General features: G+C 33.7%; 4 protein-coding genes across 4 annotated transcripts; all 4 read left to right on the top strand.

Moving 5' to 3' along the window:
• The first annotated feature begins 657 nt into the window (after window positions 1-657).
• Window positions 658-1,161, top strand: LOC135941288 (uncharacterized). Its single transcript, XM_065486663.1, has 3 exons — window positions 658-746; window positions 800-917; window positions 977-1,161. The coding sequence occupies exons 1-3, from the start codon at window positions 723-725 to the stop codon at window positions 1,159-1,161; spliced, it is 327 nt and encodes a 108-aa protein (XP_065342735.1). The 5' UTR covers window positions 658-722.
• A 13,113-nt stretch (window positions 1,162-14,274) lies between these two features.
• Window positions 14,275-17,900, top strand: LOC135939591 (uncharacterized). Its single transcript, XM_065484060.1, has 21 exons — window positions 14,275-14,318; window positions 14,417-14,439; window positions 14,498-14,530; window positions 14,728-14,761; window positions 14,831-14,892; window positions 14,951-15,065; window positions 15,119-15,405; window positions 15,465-15,524; window positions 15,583-15,628; window positions 15,699-15,763; window positions 15,881-16,216; window positions 16,402-16,471; window positions 16,534-16,583; window positions 16,644-16,679; window positions 16,740-16,854; window positions 16,918-17,018; window positions 17,077-17,142; window positions 17,207-17,243; window positions 17,298-17,368; window positions 17,430-17,529; window positions 17,583-17,900. Exons 5-21 carry the CDS (start codon window positions 14,890-14,892, stop codon window positions 17,813-17,815), a joined length of 1,791 nt encoding a protein of 596 aa, XP_065340132.1. The 5' UTR covers window positions 14,275-14,318; window positions 14,417-14,439; window positions 14,498-14,530; window positions 14,728-14,761; window positions 14,831-14,889; the 3' UTR covers window positions 17,816-17,900.
• Window positions 17,901-18,356: 456 nt separating this feature from the next.
• Window positions 18,357-19,449, top strand: LOC135941282 (uncharacterized). Its single transcript, XM_065486656.1, has 7 exons — window positions 18,357-18,404; window positions 18,485-18,704; window positions 18,789-18,814; window positions 18,872-18,904; window positions 19,068-19,101; window positions 19,173-19,234; window positions 19,294-19,449. Exons 1-7 carry the CDS (start codon window positions 18,357-18,359, stop codon window positions 19,447-19,449), a joined length of 579 nt encoding a protein of 192 aa, XP_065342728.1.
• A 22-nt stretch (window positions 19,450-19,471) lies between these two features.
• On the top strand, window positions 19,472-22,230 carry LOC135939885 (uncharacterized). The gene is made up of 13 exons (XM_065484489.1): window positions 19,472-19,750; window positions 19,812-19,871; window positions 19,927-19,972; window positions 20,040-20,104; window positions 20,160-20,513; window positions 20,685-20,754; window positions 20,807-20,856; window positions 20,914-20,949; window positions 21,002-21,119; window positions 21,296-21,411; window positions 21,470-21,733; window positions 21,795-21,894; window positions 21,954-22,230. The coding sequence occupies exons 1-11, from the start codon at window positions 19,520-19,522 to the stop codon at window positions 21,617-21,619; spliced, it is 1,296 nt and encodes a 431-aa protein (XP_065340561.1). The 5' UTR covers window positions 19,472-19,519; the 3' UTR covers window positions 21,620-21,733; window positions 21,795-21,894; window positions 21,954-22,230.
• Window positions 22,231-24,119: the final 1,889 nt, after the last annotated feature.

Raw genomic sequence — 24,119 nt, 5'->3', positions numbered from 1 at the left:
TCGGAAATCAGCAATTCCACCATTCGTTGGTTCATTGGTGAGGAAAATCGAGTTGCATTGGACAAATTCATCCAATTGTTAGTCTTGCTGACGCAGCAAGGAATGCTTCGCTTGGAATAGAATATTCAGCATTTTCTAGATTATCCTGAGCTCTGAACTAACTATGACTTGACGGCAGTAAAATGCAGGCATGGTGTGAGGTTTCATATAAAATAGTGTACTTTTATAAACGAAATAAAGAAATCGTTTTCAAATTGAAGCAGAAAAGTGTTTTTATAATCAATTTGAACAAGAAATGAAAACGTAAATATTTTAGACAAATATTAAGCCTCGGAATTTTCCGTTGCTTTACAGAATTGAAGGGAATGAATTAATTTGAGGAAAAATAGAGAGAAAAAATAAAATAATATAATTATTTATTCAATGCCTGTAGCTTGTAGCAGAACAAAACATTTCGTTGGTGATTAGAAATTCCACTGGAGAAAAATTCTTTATTATATTCAGGTTAAGAAGTGAAGTGTGAGTTATTGGTGCAGTTGAACAAAATATTTTTGCTTCTCGAAAGGAGGCAAAGGAATGGCTGAAATGGAAAGAGTTTCCAACAACAATATTTGGAATCTAATCAATGCAGTTGTCATTATTTGCCTTTCTAGTGCAGGCCGACACACATCGCTGCAAAGAAACTACAAATTCTCATCAATACCGGAAATTAAATTCTCAGAATGGCCACATGCTCTGGATACTCAGTGAATATTAGAATATTCATCTAAATCTATTATTTTTTTAAATTTAATTTTAGGAAATTCCATTTCGTGGTCCCTGGGAGCAGGGTACCATCGACAAGAGCTATCTGCAAGCGCTGCTAGCAGTTGATCACGACTTAACCCTGAGCGAGGACACTTGCTTGCAATTGATCCGTGAGTACTAATTAATTATGAAAATAATTAGAGATCATCTCTCGTTGCATCAATCCTAGGACTGTTCAGCAAAGAAGGAGGCGATGATATCACTAATGACCTCTACTACTCGTATGTCAATGATTTGGTCACCATGTGGTTGAACGTTTATAGGGAACTGCTCAACCGCTCGCTTTTCATCACCAGGAATACCGTGTGTAATGGTTGGAAACCGAATTCTATTAAGCGCTCCATATTATATTAAAAACTCATTTATTCTAGCAATGAAGCAGTGCACCGAGGAAGAGGACCACGACATCATCAACTCGATTGTTCGAACGGAAATCAGTTGTGATGACGATGAAATCTGTTTGGAGTGGTACATTCGCTTGTGGATTTTTTATTTGGAGAAGAAGCAGACATACCAACAAGATGAATAACAAGAACGGATCGATTCTTTGTTCTCTCGGAGCAAGCACGTTCTTTTTTTCAGCGGTTCAAAGACGGAATTCTTTCAAAATACCATATAATTGAAAGTAAAAAAAAAACAAGTTGGCTAAACCCTTAAATTGGTGTTCGAAGTCACCAACGGACGGAGCAACCGTATACTTTAGATTTTATGGCACTTTCCGCTCAATCTTGCTACTGTACTTTCTGCTTCTAGAATTATTTCTTCAGACGCGCTGAAAACAAAAATCAGTCCAGCATTTCGCCATAGAAACGTTGGAAAATATTTTTTATTTAAAAAAAAAATAGTTTTTCACGTTTCTACGGCGTTGGACTTTTGCACGTCAAAAGAAAACATATTAAGTGAACCGGACTGAAATCACAGCGGAAGTGCCCTAATATCGAAATTCGAACACCAACTTGTGAATGTAAGTCCTTTTAAAAATCAGTAAAGTCACGCTTGCCAGATTTGAAATAAACTAATAATCAAATTTTGAGATTCTTCAAAAAATCCATTTGTTGGCAATGATAATTTTGCGAAGCTGAATGTTTTCAAGACTATAGGAAACACACTGCGGTGTGATAGAATCAATAAAAAATTTTAAAGCTAGAAAAACCTATATAACACAATTTTAACCATTCCGCTTGACTAGCAGAAATAAATTCAAAATTCAATAACGAATGCCTGCTTTTTATTTCCAAAATATATAAGATTTGATTTTGACTGTTAGTTGCTGAAACTTAGTTGTGAAAATACGCTATGGATTGCTTGGGAAGAACGCTTCAGCTTGTTTGCCGGCGACAGTCCTCTATGCATGCTCATACCCATCGAGAGCATAGTAAAGCACAAGCAGTTCGAGCGGTCACATGACACTCAATCCCGCTAGGGTGTCAATAATTTTATATATTGAATTATATGTAGATTTTTAACAAGTTTTATTGAAAATATTTAAAAAAAAAGATGTTGCCTCTACAAAAATTAATTAACAACTTTTTATGACCAATATCATTGTTGACAAACATTCAAAATTTAAAGTCCAGGAAAGTTTATTAAAATATCACTCAAAACTTTACATAATAGCAATTATGTTTGACGGACATCATTCATTTAACAAGTCGCCTAGTAAAGACTGCTGCTTTTTGACCTGTGAACAAAGAGTTTAAAATTTTAAAATTGAATAACAGTAGTTTTCTATGATACTTTTTATTCTTCACCTTTTCATTCTCACCGGAATCTCTGCAGATTCTCGTCAAATTACTAGTCCTAAAAGTAAAAGAGAATCAAGTTAAACTCTGATATCTGGAAAAGCTTGATTCGAAAATCATGTGTGGCGAAGCCTCAGATTTGATTTAATATCATAATTTAATATAAAGCACGAATTTCACGCCCTAGCTGGCATATGCTTTGTTTTAATATGACAAGTAAATATTTTAATATAGCATGTATTTGGTGAGAATAAACAAGCAATAATAATACAGAATGCAAAGAAAAAAAAATAAAAAAAACAATTTAAATATGTAACTATAAATTAGAATCTCGTACAAATTATATTTAAATTTTCTGCACAATACGCATATTTTCGTTTTACAGTCTATGTTCAATATATGGTCAAAACCACCGTGTTATTAATTGCATCATTATTTACCATATTTTTTAATTATATTTTTTAATCATGGAAATTTACTGAAATTTGACAAATAAATGATAACTATAAAAAAACCAGCTATCGCAATTTTTCAATGCTAAATATTATATTCTACATACGGTAATATCATCATTGGCTTTAAAATTGTTTTCATATCTTTAATATTATAAATTTTTGACGTGTGAACAAAAAGTTTAAAATTTAAAAATTTAATAACAGTTTTCTGTGATACTTTTTAATATTCACCTTTTAATTCTCACCGGATTCTCTCCAGATTCTCGTCAAATTGGTTGTCCTAAAAGTATAAGAGAATCAAGTTAAACTCTGATATCTGGAAAAGCTTATTCGAAAATTATGTGTGGCAAAGCCTCAGATTTGATTTAATATCAATTTAATATAAAGCACGAATTTCACGCCCTAGCTGGCATATATGCTTTGTTTTAATGCGACAAGAAAATATTTTAATATAGCATATTAAAATCTTTTGGTGAGAATAAACAAGCAATAATAATACAGAATGCAAAGAAAAAAATTTAAAAACCAATTTAATTATTCAGCTATATAAATTAGAATCTCAATCAAATTATATTTAAATTTTCTGCACAACACGCGTATTATCGTTTAACATTATATGTTCAAAACCACCGTGTTATTAATTGCATCATTAATAATTATTTACCATCTTTTTTTATTTTATTTTTAATTATTGAAATTTAACGAAATTTGACAAATAACTGATAACTCTAAAAAAACCAGCTGAACGCAATTTTTCAATGCTAAATATTATATTCTACCTGCGGTTTTATCATCATTGGCTTTAAAATTGTTTTAATATCTTTAATATTATATATTTTTGAACTGTGAAAAAGTTTAAAATTTTTAAATTGAATAAGAGTTTTCTGTGATACTTTTTAATATTCACCTTTTAACTCTCACCGAATTCTCTGCAGATTCTCGTCAAATCTCTAGTCCTAAAAATAACAGAGAATCAAGTTAAACTCTGATATCTGGAAAAGCTTGATTCGAAAATTATGTGTGGCAAAGCCTCAGATTTGATTTAATATCATAATTTAATATAAAGCACGAATTTCACGCCCTAGCTGGCATATGCTTTGTTTAAATACGACAAGTAAATATTTTAATATAGCATGTATGTACATCTTTTTGTGAGAATAAAAAAGCAATAATAATACAGCATGCAAAGAAAAAAAAATTGAAAAAAACAATTTAACTATATGCAGCTTTAAATTATATAGAATCTCGATCAAATTTTATTTAAATTTTCTGCACAATACGCATATTATCGTTTAACATTATATGTTCAAAACCACCGTGTTATTAATTACATCATTAATAATTATTTGCCATATTTTTTAATTTTATTTTTAATCATTGAAATTTACTGAAATTTGACAAATAACTGATAACTATAAAAAACCAGCTGATCGCAATATTTCAATGCCAAATATTATATTCTACATACGGTAATATCATCATTGGCTTTAAAATTGTTTTCATATCTTTAATATTATAAATTTTTGACGTGTGAACAAAAAGTTTAAAATTTAAAAATTGAATAACAGTTTTCTGTGATACTTTTGAATATTCACCTTTTAATTCTCACCGGATTCTCTGCAGATTCTCGTCAAATTGGTTGTCCTAAAAGTAAAAGAGAATCAAGTTAAACTCTGATATCTGGAAAAGCTTATTCGAAAATTATGTGTGGCAAAGCCTCTCAGATTTGATTTAATATCAATTTAATATAAAGCACGAATATCACGCCCTAGCTGGCATATGCATTGTTATAATATGACAAGTAAATATTTTAATATAGCATGTATTTGGTGAGAATAAACAAGCAATAATAATACAGAATGCAAAAAAAAATAAAAAAAAACAATTTAATGCTGCAACTATAAATTAGAAACTCGAACAAGTTATATTTAAATTTTCTGCTCAATTCACATATTTTCGTTTAACATTATATGTTCAAAATCATTGTATTATTATTTGGATCATTATGTGCCACATTTTTTAATTTCATTTTTAATCATTGAAATTTGACAAATAACTGATAACTCTATAAAAAACCAGCTGAACGCAACTTTTCAATGCTAAATATTATATTCTACCTGCGGTTTTATCAGCATTTGGCTTTATAAAATTGTTTTAATATCTTTAATATTATATATTGCTACGAATTTTGAGTAAGGGCAAAAACAGTTTCTCACCGTCAATCAAATGTTAGAGACTTCTGTGTAAAGCGCAGTAACTAATTTTCCATTGCTTCCTCATCTCGTCAAAATTTGGCCTCTGAAAATTTAAGAGAGTTGAAATTATTAATCATCTGATTGGGAACAGACAAACAAAATAAAATATTTCTTGACGCGCTCAGAATAATACTTATTTCAACTTGATAAAAAGCACATCAATTTTACGACAACTGATATCGTTAAGATAAAAAATATAAGATGAAATTTATTTTTAATAGACTTGTGAGTTTAAAAATCCTAATTTAATTAAATGAAAAATTTCTTACTAAAATGAATTTAAAAACGCAAATATATGAATCGTTAAATTAAACTGGCGTTCAATTAAATTTAAAATTAGATTTTGAATAATATTCTATAAAATTCCAGTTGAACGTAATTTTTCAATGCTAATTATCGTAATCAACATCCGCTAAACGACATCATTGCGCGTATTATTTTAATTTTATGGAAAATAGATTTTAAAATGTGGACTAAATGTTTTCTTACCGGCTATCAAGTTTTGGAAACTTGGTTGAAGCGTTGAAATTTTTTCCTTGATTTCCTCGTCTCGTCAAATTTTTGCCTCTGAAAAAATAAAAGACACCTGAATTAATTAAAAATCTCTGATAGGAAACAGTCAAACAACAAAGTTTTCGGCAACGTGGTATAAAACGCGAATAGCTTTGTAAATTATTGAATAAAGGCGGCCGTGTTGAATTGCTGATTTAATTTTTTTGGCAGCTTTCATTTAGACTGAATTTAATGTTCGAGGCCAAATACTGCTGACGTGGCTTTGGGGCTGAAACAGCCGCTATTACGAGAAATTGATGTTTCTATTTATACATTATTATCTTTGTATCTATGTAAACGACATGGGAGAGAAATAAACAAATAATTAAATTAGTTATTACTATGTATGGGGTGGACGGACGACGCGGGTTGAAATTACCTTTTAAGTGTTCCCTGTGCACTAAACTTTTGAAAGTTTGTCATCTCGATGCAGCACGTGTTCTCTCAAACAAATCTTGAACAAGAATGCTTCGGCCTTCGAGCGCTTCACTAGTGCCCGCTTTGCGCTGAGTCGTCCCAGCCTTCGCCACGGGACAGCGCAAATGGGGGAGGGGGGCATTGTCGCAGGGGATAGGGAAAGAGCCTAGATAGTTGAATGATTGGTCGGATTGGTCACTCATATTTTTTCTTGTTCCATCATACCCGCGTACCGCTTTGCGTCGATATCATTCAAACTAATATAGTTCTCTTATTACTCTAAATATAATCTCCAAATTCGGCGTCTTACTGCTGCTCAACTGCTCGCCCCTGACCGATAAAGCTGATGCGTTTAATAAAACTTATTACCGACGGATTTATAAGGCGGACACTGTGCCGTTGAGTACGAAAGTGGTGCACGTTGCATAACAACTCCTGATCGCGCCAATCGTGAATGTTTTTAAAGTTCTTGATTTGTACAATTTTTTGCCATCAAGCGTGCAAGCAGCACAGCACGGACGCGAGGCGACGCGAGAGACCGGCCACAACAGCGTCTGTAGCCGCCAGCCCGCAATGTATTCGGCCCGCGTGCTTTTTCCTACAAAGCAGTACATCCGTGCTATTAGAGCTCAAGGACTGCAATTTTGCTTAAATTTCCTCCCTCTGAAAAAGCACCGATGGCAACAAAGAAGTCTATACTGAATCTGATCAGTGATAGTTAAAATTTTTGCGCATCGGTACGGCTTGATATTATATACAATGATCGATCTTTTTAGCTTTATATCGGTAGTACTGTTCGCCCCTTTCTTGCTTTTTAATCTTTATATTTAATGCATTTCATCAAAGCAATTATAATAATAGAGCATGCCAGTGGGAAATGACGCGACTAGTTAGGAAAATTATATTTGAGCAAGGATTTTGGGCCCCTTAATGCTAAACAGCAATGGTTCCATAAGAGTGAAAACAAGCACCCGTTCTGAAATTTCTAGTTTTTATCGAATGTGCGATAGAAAATAATCCAGCGCCCATTTCTTTTCCGAAAAAAATCAATGTAAAAACTACACCTTAGGCTAGATTGCATTTTTTTAAATATAAAGATGGCTATAATGAAACTCGATTAATTGACATTGTGTTCGTAAAAACGCGCGCGCGCTGTTGGTTTTCTTGACGTGATTTTCCAAGTGCACCTCAGACTGAAATATCTCTTATAGCTATGTGAATATTCTCTATTGATTTGACTACCTTTGAAATTAAAAATTTGAGTCAAATATCATCAAAACTGCACAAGTAAACAAGATGATTTGTTGCATAGAAAAGCAGCAGGAACATCTCATAGTTGCAAAAGCTGTCAAAAGACGAAGAAAAAGAAGTAAAACATTCTTCAGAAAAGATCAATTCAATGACAAAGTCGCTTGGGAATTACCGAGAAAGATTCCGAAGAAGCTACTGTTTAAAGAGTTTGACACGAATTCACAAAATACCGTCCAAAAGGAAAACAGCAAAACAATACAACACAAAGAAAAACGAAACCAACAACGCATACACAACACGAATCCGCGGTGTATTGGGGGCAAAATCATGAACAAAGCCGTGAGCAAAAGCTTAGCCACCGGGGTAAAAGAGGAAAGGCACATCGCGGACGCGCAGCGGGAGGTCTTGACCAGAGATCGCGGGAATTTTCGTTCAGTGAACTTTGTAATTCGCGATGAGCCTCAATCACTCAATGACGGACTGTTAACCATAAGCTGTGTTTATTGCGTGATTTTTTTTAAAATGCTGATAAAATATTGTGATACCAGCTAGCGTGTGGATTCAAAAACGTACAACGCGCTTTACAGGGTGCCTCACGCTTTGCGCGGTGAAATGGAGGATCTGAGGCGGAGTATGGTCTTTTGTCGGAAAACCCTCTGTGAAACGGGCCAAATGCAGCCTCCTCGATAACTCGGGGAGAGGGTGCATTTGGCGGCCGCTTTATGCGTCAGTCAGCGATTGGCTCTCTTCCCTCTCCGTTCGCTGTGATTCGTGATTCGCTTCCGGGATGAGAAAATTTATGTAAATTTAATAGTGAGAAAATAAAAAAAAATAGTGCTTTTGAGTCTTGAAAGTAATTTTTTATTTTTTCAAAAATCGCAGATTTTCAAAATGGGGTCTGTGTTTGGCTTCATTAAAATTCACCTGTTCATAGTTGCGTTAAATACTGCATAAATTCAGATAGCTGATTAAATTTCCAGTTTTTCCCCACTCAGCAAAATTTTCTCAAATTCAGCATTTTCGAAATAAAATCGTCTGAATATTAAATAATGTGATTCTTCAATAAATCCAGATTTTGGCAATGATTATTTTGCGGAGCTGAATGTTTTCAAGACTAGGAAACACACCGCGGTGTGATAGAGACAATAAAAAAATTTTAAACCTATATAACACAATTTTAACCATTCCGCTTGACTAGCAGAAATAAATTCAAAATTCAATAACGAATGTCTGCTTTTTATTTCCAAAATATATAAGATTTGATTTTGACAGTTAGTTGCTGAAACTTTGTCGAGAAAATACGCTATTGATTGCTTGGGAAGAACGCTTCAGCTTGTTTGCCGGCGACAGTACTCTATGCATGCTCATATCCATCGAGAGCAGTGAAGCACAGGCATAGTTCCAGCGGTCACGTGACACTCAACCCCGCTAGGGTGTGAATAATTTTATTTATTGAATTATAGATTTATAGATTTTTAACAAGTTTTATTGAAAATAATTAAAAAAAAGATGTTGTCTCTACAAAAGTTAAATAACAACTTGAAACCTCTTTTAGGACCAATATCAATATCATTGTTGACAAATATTCGAAATTTAAAGTTCAGGAAAGTTTATTAAAATATCACTCAAAACTTTACATAATAACAATTGTGTGTGACGGAGAACATTCATATAACATGTCTCCTAGTAAAGACTGCTTATTTTTGACCTGTGAACAAAAAGTTAAAAATTTTAAAATTGAATCAGAGTTTTCTGTGATACTTTTTAATATTCACCTTTTAATTTTCACCGGATTCTCTGCAGATTCTCGTCAAATTGGTTGTCCTAAAAGTAAAAGAGAATCAAGTTAAACTCTGATATGTGGAAAAGCCTAATTCGAAAATCATGTTTGGCAAAGCCTATCAGATTTGATTTAATATCAATTTAATATAAAGCACGAATTTCACGCCCTAGCTGGCATATGCTTTGTTTTAATATGACAAGTAAGTATTTTAATATAGCATCTATTTGGTGAGAATAAACAAGCAATAATAAAACAGAATGCAAAGAAAAAAAAATTAAAAAAAACAATTTAATGATGCAACTATAAATTAGAAACTCAAACAAGTTATATTTAAATTTTCTGCACGATTCACATATTTTCGTTTAACATTATATGTTCGAAATCATTGTATTATTATTTGGATCATTATTTGCCACATTTTTTAATTTCATTTTTAATCATTGAAATTTGACAAATAACTGATAACTCTATAAAAAAAACCAGCTGAACGCAATTTTTCAATGCTAAATATTATATTCTACCTGCGGTTTTATCAGCATTTGGCTTTATAAAATTGTTTTAAAATCTTTAATATTAAATATTGCTACGAATTTTGAGAAAGGACGAATACAGTTTCTTACCCTCAATCAAATGTTAGAGACTTCTTTAAAGTGCAGTAACTAATTTTCCATTGTTTCTTCATCTCGTCAAAATTTGGCCTCTGAAAATTTAAGAGAGTAGAAAATATTAATAATCTGATTGGAAACAGACAAACAATATAAAATAATTCTTGACGCGCTCAGAATAATACTTATTTCAACTTGATAAAGAGCACTAAATTTTACGACAACTGATATCGTTAAGATATAAATAAGATGAAGTTTATTTTTAATAGACTTGTGAGTTTAAAAAATCCTAATTTAATTAAATGAAAAAATTTTTACTAACGAGAATTTAAAAACGCAAATATATGAATCGTTAAATTAAACTGGCCCTAAATTAAATTTAAAATTAAATTAATGCTCTATAAAATTCCAGTTGAACGTAATTTTTCAATGCTGATTATCGTAATCAACATCCGCTAAACGACATCATTGCGCGTATTATTTTAATTTTATTTAAAATAGATTTTAAAATATGGACTAAATGTTTTTTCTTACCGGTTATCAAGTTTTGGAAACTTGGTTGAAGCGTAGAGAATTTTTCCTTGATTTCCTCGTCTCGTCAAATTTTTGCCTCTAAAAGAGTAAGAGACAATTTAATAAATTAAAAATCTGGTAGGAAACAGTCAAACAACAAAAATTTATTCTTGATGTGCTAAGCAATTGATTAATTTCAACTTAATATAAAGCATGATTTTTTTGCGCCAGCTGACCTTCATAAGATATTAACAGGAGAAATATTTTTTTAATAGACTGCTTGTTAGTTTTAAAATCCACATATTGAGTTAAAAATTAAAAACTCTCTTGGTAAAAGATTTTAAAATCGCAACTATGTAATTTTGGAAATAAATTTACTTTTATAATGAATGCCATAAAACCAAAAAAGATTGAGTAAAGCTAAAATTTGTAAGCCAAACAAGCATAAAAATCAACATTGGTGAGTAAATTAGTACTGAATCAGTTTAAAATTTTTTTGTATTGTTTGTTTAAAAAGCTATCCGGACGTATTTTTCAATGCTGAATATTAAATTGAACATCCGCTAAAGATCATCATATGGCACTTATATTTATCATTTTAATTTTAATTTTAATTGTGCAGAATATAGACAAATAATACCTGATATATTGAAGATGTATTAAGGAGCTGCGTCTAAACTGTGTAGTAGGATGCTGTACTCTAAAAAGAAAAATATTTAATTAATTGCTGGCTTAAAAAATTTTAATAAGAAAATGATGAATAAATTTTATTGATCAGATTAGTTTTTCGCCATTGTAACGTGTAAATATGTCAGAATGAGGGATTAATTCATCATATTTAATCTAAAGTAAATTATTTATTGCCATTTTCCTCACCAAAAATCGAAACGCTGATTTCGCTTCACAGCACTTGGTCACGAGATACAGGATGCTGTAGTAGAGTATTTATTCTCAGAAACGACGACCGCCGTTCGCGACGGCCTACCCTACAATGAGCTCCTCCTCGCTCGCTAACGCACAGAGGGGTCGCTTTATTCATAAGGTGATAGTGGGGGAAAAGGTTGCTCCTACATCTGAAGTAATCTAAGGAATTTTTGTTTTTCAGCGTTATTTTCCTCACCAAAAATCGAAACGCTGATTTCGCCTCAATGGCGTAGAAAAGCAGCAGAAATACCTGTCACAAGACGAAGAAAAAGAAGAAAAACATTCTTCAGAAAAGATCAATTCAATGACAAAATCGCCTGGGAATCACCGAGAAAGATTTGGAAGAAGCTACGTATAAATAGTTTGAAACGAATTCACAGAAATAACTTCAAAAAGGAGAACAGCCAAAAGAATACAACACAAAGAAAACGAAACCAACCACACAACACGAATCCGCGGTGTATTGGGGGCAAAATCACGAACAAAGCCGTGAACAAAAGCTAAGCCACCGTGGTAGCATAGGAAACACACATCGCGGACGCGCAGCGGGAGGTCTTGACCAGAGATCGCGGGAATTTTCGTTCAGTGAAAATTGTATCTCACTTTTTGTACATCACTTTTTAGTGTTATTTGAAATGCGTCGGATGGTTAATTGTTTCTCAAGCCAAATATATTTACAATTTATGTAACTGCTTGTATTAAATAAGATTATTAATGGAGCTGTGCAATATGGAAATACCATGCACCAATATGAAAATTATGACGTGGAAAAATCCTTGCAAACAAAAGAAAAGGCTTTTGATGAGTGTAACACAAAAATGAGTAAAAGAATTCAAATATCGAGAGGCATATTTTATAAATGGAGAACTCAATGCAAATCAGATCCAAATGGCGATGCTCGCAAGAGCGTGTACGAAATTTTCATCTGTGTTATAGAGCAAAAGATATTGTTCGACAATTCAGAAAATGATATAGTTAGAAATAAAATGTCTATATTTTTCCCCCAAAAATTTCAATATTTCAGGCTGAGCCAGCAGCGAAAATACCTCGAAGATGCTATTATAACCAGAACGTCCAATGCACATTTAATGTATTGATATAAGATGAAATTATTATTTTTGCAAGTATTTCTAATACGAATTTGTATTAAAAAGACCATTATTGGGGCCTTGTTCGATAAAAACGGAACAAGTGAGATATTTTTCTTAACTATTTTTATAAATAATGATATTTCAACTTAGCCCTCGATGGGGGATCATCTGTTACTGGGGTTGATGGTCAAATATGGTTCAAATCCGCACTAGGCAATTACGTAAATAATTATTGTTATTTAAGCTCAATCTGCGGTTGTGCAATGAGTTTATTTCAGACATATGCCTACATGTATACATATTGCTGCTCTCTTGGCATGCAAAAGCCATTTGCTACATCCTTCGATGAATTCAACAAACTTAGAGACAGGTGGATGGTGGTTTAAGAAAATTTAAAAATAACTATTTTTTGACAATGTAACTTTAAAGGAGAAAATTATGATAATTTCCTCGCCGACACACTGATTCGCAGACTAATGAAGAGAAATGGTGCGACACGGACACCACAGTCAATCCATCAGAGATGTCGGAAAACAATTTTAAACTGGACCAGGAGCCTAGCTTTTTTATCTACCCAAAGGCTCTCCCAAAGTGCGTTCTCTGCCTCATTCCAAGATGGACAGAGTCACTGTCTCGTACTTTTATTGCAAGACTCCCTTTTAAATGCGGCGCCAGGCGAAATCCCCACATAATATGATTTTCCAGGCTATGAATATGTAACAATGATCAATTATTGCCTTTGCTGATTTGTTTGGAGTTTTTGGGATTTTAACAAGGCTTGAGATTGAATAAAACATGTTTTGGTTGATCTGATATTTGAGTCTTACAAAATTTTAATTTTTATTAAACCTTTACTGTGGAAAAGAGATGATTGTACAACCTTCTTTGAAATATTGTTCTGCGGCACGGATAATTTTAATTCCCAAATGCTAGGAGTGCGTTTATTCATGTTTACATCATGATTTTTTTTAATATTGCCATCTTTGAAAGAATCTTGGCTTTGGCACTTGGTACCGCTTGATACCAACACAATTTTTGAACACTAAAATAATTTAAAAAGTTTTGGGTAAAATTTTAAGCCAAATTAACCCAGATTTAATTACTTTGAAATAAATTTCAAATTTTAACTGTTTAAGGAAAGTATAAATCCGACAATTTGCCAAAAATCCTGTAGCCCTCAATAAGAATTATATTGGGGGGGGGGAACAGAATTATTGGATCCTAATCAATCTATCCTTTCGACATATAAATTCAAATTTTAACAATTTTCTAAAAATATCCGTATTATTTACCACTCTAATTTGAAGAACAGCAAAAAAACATGATTAAAAATTTTTTAGTAACAAAATCAATTATTTATTTTGAAACATGGCTGACAGCGCAAAATTTCAACTGAAAAATATGGTTGGATGCCGAGCTCCTAGTTTCCTGAAACTCGATTTCAAGGAGAGAGTATGCTACACGCTTTGTTTTTCTCTCGATATCCTGTATATTTCCATTTTCACTTCCGTTAGTCTGCGCAGCGGATGGTTTTTCCAGCTTTTTGATGATAGAATAAAATTTTAGTGAGATGAAGTTGCTCGGTGTTGTCACATTCTGCGCAGTTCTCATAATTGTGGTAAATTAAACTTATATTGAATAGATTAATTATTTTTAGTAATCATTACTCTGGATTTTTTAAAATCGAATTCTATTTCAGGCTATCACACTTGCTGATGCCCAGAAGAAAGCAGCAGACAAAAAGAATAAGTCTAATGTCAAGTCTGCTGGAAACAAGATGGGCAGTGGAAAGGCGCTTAAAAAGACCACCACCAGCAAGTCAACCACCAGAAGGAGAAAAAGTAGCACAATGTTATTGAAAACGACGAAAAAAAACAACTGTAACTACAGCTTCAGCATTCAAATTGGCAACACCTTTCAATGGTGCGATTTTTACAAATTCATGTTTTCTCAACAATAAAATATAAAAGTGAAACAATTATAAATAAATAATTTATTTTAATTGTTATTATGATTTGCAGAGGATTCTCCAGACAATGAAGCTGTGAAATCATTTCTTACAACTCTATTGAATTAATTTAATGAAAAACTTTCGTTCCCAGGGATCTGATTGCTTTGACGCTTGCTATCCAAACGTAATTATTATTTCTGAGACACGTGCACACATCAAACTTTTGCTTCTTTTAAATAATTCTCAATAGTTGAAGATCAGAGCATTATATTGTTTTTATTTTAATTAATTATTATCTCGAATTGGTAAAGCCTTTCTGTCATGTTCATTTGCGTAAAATACTTGTTGTTTAAACTTTTTAATTTCGATCAAACACCCTAGACGTCATTTGTCACCGCCGAAGGAAAAGTTCGGAGTACGCTTTCAGTTTTTTAACCTAATTATCTCAAATTCAACAAAACCACATATTTATCTGTAATTCTAGATTCTGAACAGTACGGAAAGATTGTGGAAATCAAAGGTCAAACCTTTTTGGTGGGGACAATGGTACGCTGAAATAAACACATTTTATTGTGAAATTGATTAATTCACGAGAAACCGCCAGCAACTTGGCTCGTGGCAAGATAACTGGAAAACTTGCTGCTCGATTGGAATGCAGCCACTTATTTTTACCGAGGAAACAAAAATTAACGATTTCATAACTGCCGCTAGTCTGGCGAGTATTCGTTTTATATACGCGAACAGAATATCGCATTACAAAATTTAAATATAGAGATCGAGAAGGATACGCGATTCTGGACTGGCGGCTTCAGACACGAGATTAGTCGAATGTGGTCGTGGTGTACCAAAGACACTCCTCTGCCCATCGACGATGACCTGTTGCTGGATATAACAGACAATTCTGATAAAACCGATAACAACTGCGTGTCGATTTCTATTAATATTAGCACTTCCAAATATTCAATGCCTAACATTTTGTGCAATACTGATGAAACCACGGATCCGTCACCTCCACATCTTGCCTGCGAATTGATTGCAAAGAAGCCGAATGATAAAATGGTTTGCATAGTTTATTAAAATCAATTTAAGATTATTGCTAGCAATAATTTTTTTTGTAGATAGTAAACAGCACTTGCATGGGTGCCAGATGCGGCATCAACCGTCAATGCAAGAAAAAGGTTCGATCAATTCAAATTAAATTTATCAGATTCAAAAAATTATTTTTCTATTCATCAGGATGCAATAAAGAAATTTGCTGACAAAGGAGTAGATTTATCAAATAGTACACTTAAAAATTGAGTTCACCATATGTCATTTTTGTTACCAATTTCTTTCTTTCTTTCTATCTATAGTGAGATATGGATTCGGCGAACATTTTTCAGCATGCAACAGATATTTCCTGTTTTCTAATGAATCTGTGAGTTGAAATTTGAACAATGGTTCAGATTCTTTCTATATTTATTTAATAATTGAATCATTGTATTGTCATTAGCATCTCAATTTTAAGGTGTTCTATTATGAATTTCATGTTTAGACAACCTTCGACGATGCCCGTGAGAAATGCTGCGCTTTGGGAATGCAACTGCTCTCCGTCAAATCTGCTACCAAACGTATCTGTTTGTCGAAACTCGCGAGAAAATACAGAGACATCGCCGATGAGTTTTGGACCTCTGGCACCGATCTGGACTGCAAGGGCAACTTCCGTTGGTGCTCCGTGGACAGGGCCTTCCTGAAGAGCGAAGTCCTCTGGGCTGCCGGTGAACCTAATGGCAAGGAAGGGCGCTGTGTCACAATCAAAATGAGCACCATGTTTGGCAGCACCACTCTGCAAACGACCGACTGTGGAGCAAAGAAGCGATACGTTTGCGAGGTCAGATTACTTTTGTTTAGCAGATTCTTATGTTTTCTTAACATTCGGAACAAGGCTTAATAGAATAATTAAAAAACGCAATTGAAACCCGTTTGATTTTCCCTTGTATTTAATGTGTTGAAATAGTGATGCAAATATAATTCTTTATATTTTCTATCATTCCATTTTTATATCTAAAAATTCAGGCGCGTCAATCTGGAACAACTGTGAAATCAATCCTGAATAGGTGTACTACTCTGATCGGTCTCCAAAAAGGTGCTATATTGAAACGATAATTATTAGCAATTTGATCATATTTCAACCATTAACTCAATTAGATCAAGTTGATGCTCTTCAGGATACGGAAAATTACACATACGCGATGAAGGTTACCATCTCTCACTTTTGGACTATGTCTATAAACTTTAAAATGTTTCTTAATTTTTAGTGTTATTTGAAATGCGTCGGCGACGGATTAGAAATGGTTAATTTTTTCTTAAGCAAAATATATTTGCAATTTATGTAACTGCTTGTATAAAATAAGATTGATAATGGATATCTGCAATGTGGATATACCATGCGCCTATTTGAAAAATTTGACGTGGAAACATCCTTGAAAACAAAAGATAACGCTATTGATCAGTGCAACACAAAAATGGGTACATATATAGAATTCAAATTTCGATGCATATATTATAAATGGAGGACTCAATGCAAATCAGATCCAAATGGCGATGCTTGCCAGAGCGTGTACGAAATGTTCGTCTGCGTAAAAGAGCAGCTGCCTCAGGGTTTCAACAAGATATTGTTCGACAATTTAGGAGTTAATAAAGTTAAAAAGAAAATATGCATATCTCCATTCTCAAATTTCAAAATTTCAGGTAGAGCCAGCAGCGAAAATACCTCGAACATGCTATTATCAACAGAACGTCATGTGCACATTAAATGTATTGATATAAGTTGAAATTATTATTTTTGCAAGTATTTCTAATACGAATTTATATGAAAAAGACTACTCTTAAAGCCTCGTACGATATAAACAGAATAAGTGAGATACTTTTCTTAACTATTTTTTTTTATAAATATTGATATTTCAACTTAGCAAGTGACGGAGGCTCATCTATTATTGGGATTGATGGTCAAAATTGGTTCAAATCCGCACGAGGCAACTACGTGATTACGATTTGGTTTTGATTCGAGTTCACAGGTTGATTGCGAAATGAATTTATTTTAGACAAATGTCGACGCATTAAAATATTGCTGCTCTCTTGGCATGCAAAAGCCATTTGCTACATCCCTCGATGAATTCAACAAACTCAGAGACTGGATGGATGGTGGTTTAAGAATATTTACAAAGACAAATTTGTTTGACATTGGATCTTTAAAGGAGAAAATTATGATAATTTCCTCGCCGAGACTTATACTGATACGCAGTATAATGAAGAGAAATGGTGCGACACGGACACCACAGTCAAACCAGAGATTTCGGAAAACAATTTTAAACTGGATCAGGAGCCTAGCTTTTTTTATCTACCCAAAGGCTCTCCCAAAGTGCGTTCTCTGCCTCATTACAAGATGGGTAGAGTCACTGTCTCGTACTTTTATTGCTCTCCCCGTTAACTGCGGCGCCAAGAGTAATCCCCACATAATATGATCAATTGCCGTTATTGATATGTTTGTTTTGAGTTTATTGGGTTTTAACAAGGCTTGAGATTAAATAAAACATGTTTTGGTTGATCTGAAATTTGAGTCTTTTAAATTTTTAAGATTTATCAAACCCTATTAGGGGGGGGGGACAGGATTGTTGAATCCTAATCTATCTCCATACTATTCGTTCTAGAGATACAGGTAGGATTCAAATTTTACCAATTTTCTCCAAAGTGGACGAATGTTTTCCACTCACATTTATGAACAGCAAGGAACATGACTAAAAATTTGCATTTTTGTATCAAAAATCGATTTTCATTTTGAAACATGGCTGACAGCTCTAAATTTCCACTATCTGATGTGATGCAGTGCTCCTGGTTTCCACGGAGAGAGTATATGCCACACGCTCAATTTTTCGTTCTGCGCATCCTGAAAATGTTCATTTTCACTTCCGTTGGTCTCCGCACAGGCAGGTTTTGCTAGCCATTTAACGCTAAAATAAAATTTTAGTGAGATGAAGTCGCTCGGTGTTGTCATATTGTGCACCATTCTCATAATTGTGGTAGTGTGTATACTTCAATTCAAGAGAGCTTGATTGTTTATAATCATCACTCTGGATTTTTAAATTGACATCTATTTTAGGCTATCACAATCGCTGATGCCCAGAAGAAAGCAGCAGATAAAAAGAGTAAGTCTAACGTCAATTCAGCTGGAAACAAGAAGAGCGTTGGAAAGGCGCTTAAAAAGACCTCGACCAGCAAGCCAACCACCAGAAGGAGAAAAAGCAGCACTATGTTATTTAAAACGACGAAAAAAACAACTGGAACCACAGCTTCAACATTTATATTGGCATCATCTTTTGGTAAGAGAGTTTTGCAAATTGATGTTTATTTGCCAATACAATTGAAATAACAATAAAAAACTTATATAATTTTGTGATTTGCAGAGGATGATGCACCAGACAATGAAGCTGTGATATCATTTTTTACAATTCTATTGATTTATTTTATTAAAAACTTTCGTTTCCAGGGATCTGATTGCTTTGACGCTTGCTATCCAAACGTAATATATGATTACATAATACACCTCAAACCTCAAACTTTTGCTTCCTTTAAATACCTTCAATAGTTGAAGAGATTAGTGCATTATAATGTTTTTTTCTCTCATGTCCATTTGTGTAATTACATACTGTTTTAAGCTTTTTAATTTCGTTCAATTGCCTTAGACGTCATTACTCACCGCCGAAGGAAAAGTTCGGAGTACGCTTTTAGTTTTTTTAACCTAAATTATCTGATCTTCAACTAAACCACGTATTTTTCTGTAATTCTAGGTCCTGAAAATTACGGAAAGATTGTGGAAACCAATGGTAAAAAATTTTTGGTGGGGACAATGGTACGTTAAAATATACAAATTTGATTGTAAAATTTATTAACTCTCGAGAAAACCCCCAGCAACTTGGTTCGTGGCAAGATAACTGGAAAACTTGCTGCTCGATTGGAATGCAGCCACTTCTTTTAACCGAGAAAACAAAAATTAACGATTTCATAGCTGCCGTTGTTCTTGCGAGTATTATTTTTTTCTTGTACACGACCAGCTGCGCAATGTAAATTTTAAATATAAGAACTCGAGAAGGAAACGCGATTCTGGACTGGCGGCTTCAGACACGAGATTAGCAACATGTGGTCATGGTGCACCAAAGACACTCCTCTGCCCATCGGCAATGAACTGTTGAAGAATATATCAAACAGTGCTGAAATCGAGCGCAACTGCGTGTCGATAAATATTGATATGGGCAATCCTAAAAGTACAATAATAGCCAACATTTTTTGCAACACTGATGAAACCACGGATCCGACGCCTCCCAATCTTGCCTGCGAATTGATTGCAAAGAAGCCGAATGATAAAATGGTTTGTATAGTTTATTAAAATTAATTTAAGATTATTGTTAGCAATAAGTGATTTTTTGTAGATAGTAAACAGCACTTGCAGGAGTACCAGTTGCGGCATCAACCACCAGTGCAAGAAAAATGTTCGATCAATTCAAATTAAATTTTGCAGATTAAAAAAATATTCCCATTCATCAGGATGCAGTGAAGAAATTAGCCGACAAAGGAGTAGATATATTAAATAGTACACTTAAAAATTGAGTTCCCCAGACATCATTTTCGGTAATGATTTTTTCTTTCTTTCTTTCCAGTTAGATATGGTTCCGGCATACATCTTTCAGCATGCAGCAGATATTTCCTGTTTTCATATGAATCTGTGGGTTGAAATTAGATCTATATAGATTCAGATTCTCAATGAATTTCGTGTTTAGACAACCTACGACGATGCCCGTGAGAAATGCTGCGCTTTGGGCATGAAACTGCTCTCCGTCAAATCTGCTGCGAAACGCTATTGCTTGGCCACTCTCACGAAGAGCTACATGGAAAAAACAGGGGATAATGACATCTCCGACGTATTTTGGACCTCTGGCACCGATCTGGACTGCAAGGGCAACTACCGTTGGTGCTCCGTGGACAGGGCCTTTGTGAAGAGCGAAGTCCGTTGGGCCAACATTAAACCAATTGTCAAATCTGAACGTTGCGTCACGATTCAAATGAGTGATATGGAAACTAACACAGCTCTGCAAACGGCCGACTGCAGCGCAATAAAGCGATTCGTTTGTGAGGTCTGAATTTTTTTAATTTTCAAAATCTTCACATTTAAATTTAAAAAAAATCGAACCTCTAAAATGAAACAGTCATTTATCTTGTACCAAGTAACAAGTCAAATGAATGAATAATTTATCTTAATATAAAAAAGGTTTTAGTAAATTTTAACATTTTTTTTAATATTAAAGGTGCGTCAATCAGGAACTACAGTGCAGTCTATACAAGATGAATGTATTGATCTGATTGGTCTTTCCAAAGGTAAACAATTTCTAGTAATTTGGCGCTTTTTTATTTCTATGAAAATTTTTAGACGAAGTTGACGGTCTCGACATTACAAAAAATTACACGTACTCGATGAAGGTCTCAATATTTTAGCAATACGCATTTTAGAAAAGTATGTTCTGCTTGAATTTGAAGTGCTTCCTTAAATGTGTCGCGGACAATTTGGGAATGGTAAATTTGGTTTCGATACTAGTTGAAATGAAAACAATTGACAGAAAATTAGATCATCTTTGGAAACATGAAAGGTGGCAATACACTGCGCCTCATGGAAAAGTACGACAAGGAAAATTATGATTTCATCAAAAATACGCAAACAATCAACCTATGCAATACCAAACTAGGTTAGATGTGTGTTCTATATCTCAAATTTTAAATGACTGCTGAGAAACAGTTTATTTTTCAGTCTCGAAATTTGCAATAAAATATAATTTACGATGAATGTTTTAAGCTAGAACTGTGACTTTGATGGTTTCTAGTAGGGATTGTTTTTTTTCCTAATTGAATTTTGTTCCGCTAGTTCCAAACAGCGATGTTTGCCAGAGTACTTACGAAATGTTCCTCTGTGGAATATCCCGTCAGCGTCAGTTCTTCAACAAAATAATGTCACCTAACAATAAGTCCAATTATAATGACGTGCGTTAAATAAGAAAGTTTTGCAGTTATCCTGTTACCTAAACTTTCCTCATTTCAGAATGAACCTACACTAATGCCAGAAATACCCCGCGCTTGCTATAATAGAATGAACGTTAGATGTGGACGTAATGTATTTTATCAATTGATATTAATTTTATATGCATTTCTAACACATTTATTAAATAAAAACCGATACAAAGATGTTTAGTAAGGAAAATCTTATTGTTTTTTTTTTAATATTAAATGATTTAAAAAATTAGCCTATGAGTTAATGACTGGGATTGACGGTCGAGACTGGCACAAATCCGCACTAGGCAACTACGTGATTACGATTTGATTTTGATTAGAGTTATTAAGTTGATTGCGAAATGATTTTATTTTAGACCTATGTCGGCGCATTTACTTATTGCTGCGATCGTGGCATGCAACTTCCAGCTGCTACAAACCTCGATGAATTCATGAAAATCCGGGACTGGATGGATGGTGATGAAACCAAATTATACAAATTGATTCCCATTTGAAATTGAACCTTTATTAAAAAGGAGCAAATTACGACAATTTCTTCGGCGAGACCTATACTGATCCGCAGACTAATGAAGAGAGATGGTGCTTCACAGACGCCGTGCTCAGTCCAGAGTTGTCAGACGACAACTTCAAACTGGAAAAGGAGCAGAGCTTTTTTTACTCACCAAAGGGATCTACTGCTCCAAAAATGCAATCTGTTCCATATTCCAACATGAGCAGCGTTATAGTTCCATTCATTTATTGCCAGCCTTTGTAATGAGAGGAATCCACAAATAATTTAGTGGCACTGACCTGTTTGATGTTTGATTGGTTATTAAAGGGTTTAAAAACAAATAAAGCGTGATTTGGTTGATTCAAAAGTTAATAGACGCTAAATTTTGAATTGGGATAGAGCTTGGTATGCAACCTGCTTGTAAGCTATGTTCTGCGGTACAGCATCACTCTGAATTTTAGGAGATGTAAGTTTATTTTAAAAGTATAAGAAACACAAATTTAGAAAAGCCAGATGATGGTAAAAGATAATGCGTATGAAATTGAACTCTATTATATTGTAACTATGTATTGAATTGCTAGCAAATCTTAATCTGGAATATCTGGAAAAAATCATCAGACGCCATTGCTTGATTAGATTAGATTAAAAAAATATTGATCCCGGATCTCAATATGAAAAACACTTCTTAAAAGTTTTTTTGAGTGGTTTGTTACACTTTACATTTTACATTTTAAGGATAGCAGAGAATATTATCTGACAATGGGCCAAAAATCCCGTTACATTCCATAGTAATTACATTGGGAGGGGGGTAACAGTGGGTGGAATTCAAATTTTACCAATTTTCTCCAAAATAACAAAATTTCGTGCCACTCACATTTTAATAACAACAAAAGGAACATGACTAACATTTTTTTGTATCAAAAAAAATTATTATTTTGAAAGACAGCAGACACAGCTCTAAAGTCCCACTGGAAAATATTGTTTGATGCAGTGTGCTCCTGATTTCCTGAAACTCGATATCACAGAGACGGTATGTGACACGCTCTATTTTTTCGCTCGAATATTTCCCGTTTCACTTCCGTTGGTCTCCGCAGAGGCAGGTTTTGCCAGCTATTTGATGACAGACTAAAATTTTAGTGAGATGAAGTTGCTTGGTGTTGTCACATTCTGCGCGATTCTCATAATTGTGGTAGTTTTTGTACTTAAATTAAAGACATTGATTATTTAGAAATCATCACTCTGAATTTTTTTAAATTGAAAACTATTTCAGGATATCAATTTTGCAGATGATCAGAAGAAATTAATTGGTACACGAGTTTTACAAATTTATGTTTTCTTAACAATAAAATTGAAAAACAAAGTGAAATGCAAATATGAACCAATTAATTGCTGTTCTGATTTGCAGAGGATGGTCCAGACAATGAAGCCGTGATATCATTTCTTACAACTCTATTGAATTAATTTAATTACAAAACTTTCGTTCCTAGGGATATGATTGCTTTGACGCTTGCTATCCAAACGTAATGATTATTTATGAGCTACGACAAGATAAAACTTTTGCTTCATTTATATACTCTCAATAATTGAAAATCAGTACATAATATATGGGTTTTTTAATTCATTATAATTGTCTCGATTTGGTAAAGTATTTGTGCTACGTTCATTTGTGTAAAATACATAATATGTACTGTTGAAGCTTTTTAATTTCGTTCAAATGCCCTAGATGTCATTACTCACCGCCGAAGGAAAAGTTCGGAGTACGCTCTTAGTTTTTTTAACCTAATTATCTGATCTTCAACAAAACCACATATTTTTCTGTAATTCTAGATCTTCAAAAATACGGAAAGATTGTGGAAACCAATGGTAAAACCTTTTTGGTGGGGACAATGGTACGCTAAAATATACAAATTTGATTGTAAAATTTATTAACTCTCGAGAAACCCTCAGCGACTTGGCTCATGGAAACATAACTGGAAAACTTGCTGCTCGATCGGGATGCAGCCACTTCTTTTAACTGAGAAAACAAAAATTCTCGATTTCAGAACTGCCATTGGTCTTTCGAGTATTATTTTCATTTACATTTTCATTAGCTGCACAATGCAAATTTTGAATATAGAACTCGAGATGGAAACGTTATTCTGGACCGGCGGCTTCAACCACGAGATTAGCAACACGTGGTTGTGGTGCACCA

The sequence above is a fragment of the Cloeon dipterum genome, chromosome 3 (genome assembly GCF_949628265.1).
Source record: "Cloeon dipterum chromosome 3, ieCloDipt1.1, whole genome shotgun sequence".
Taxonomy (NCBI): Eukaryota; Metazoa; Arthropoda; class Insecta; order Ephemeroptera; family Baetidae; genus Cloeon; species Cloeon dipterum.
Note: the sequence above shows the minus strand (reverse complement) of the source record. Positions and strands in the feature narration are given on the sequence as shown.

Bases quoted from the DNA above. Each gene is read 5' to 3' on its own strand.
- LOC135941288 (XM_065486663.1), top strand. From the start codon at position 723: ATGGCCACATGCTCTGGATACTCA. The intron at 747-799 runs GTGAATATTAGA...ATTTAATTTTAG, and splicing joins CCACATGCTCTGGATACTCA to GAAATTCCATTTCGTGGTCC. The intron at 918-976 runs GTGAGTACTAAT...CATCAATCCTAG, and splicing joins CACTTGCTTGCAATTGATCC to GACTGTTCAGCAAAGAAGGA.
- LOC135939591 (XM_065484060.1), top strand. The intron at 16,472-16,533 runs GTGCTATATTGA...TAACTCAATTAG, and splicing joins TCTGATCGGTCTCCAAAAAG to ATCAAGTTGATGCTCTTCAG. The intron at 17,019-17,076 runs GTTAATAAAGTT...TCAAAATTTCAG, and splicing joins TATTGTTCGACAATTTAGGA to GTAGAGCCAGCAGCGAAAAT.
- LOC135941282 (XM_065486656.1), top strand. From the start codon at position 18,357: ATGAAGTCGCTCGGTGTTGTCATATTGTGCACCATTCTCATAATTGTG. The intron at 18,905-19,067 runs GTAATATATGAT...CAATTGCCTTAG, and splicing joins TTGACGCTTGCTATCCAAAC to ACGTCATTACTCACCGCCGA. The intron at 19,235-19,293 runs GTACGTTAAAAT...GAAAACCCCCAG, and splicing joins AATTTTTGGTGGGGACAATG to CAACTTGGTTCGTGGCAAGA.
- LOC135939885 (XM_065484489.1), top strand. From the start codon at position 19,520: ATGTGGTCATGGTGCACCAAAGACACTCCTCTGCCCATCGGCAATGAA. The intron at 19,751-19,811 runs GTTTGTATAGTT...GATTTTTTGTAG, and splicing joins AGAAGCCGAATGATAAAATG to ATAGTAAACAGCACTTGCAG. The intron at 19,872-19,926 runs GTTCGATCAATT...CCCATTCATCAG, and splicing joins ACCACCAGTGCAAGAAAAAT to GATGCAGTGAAGAAATTAGC.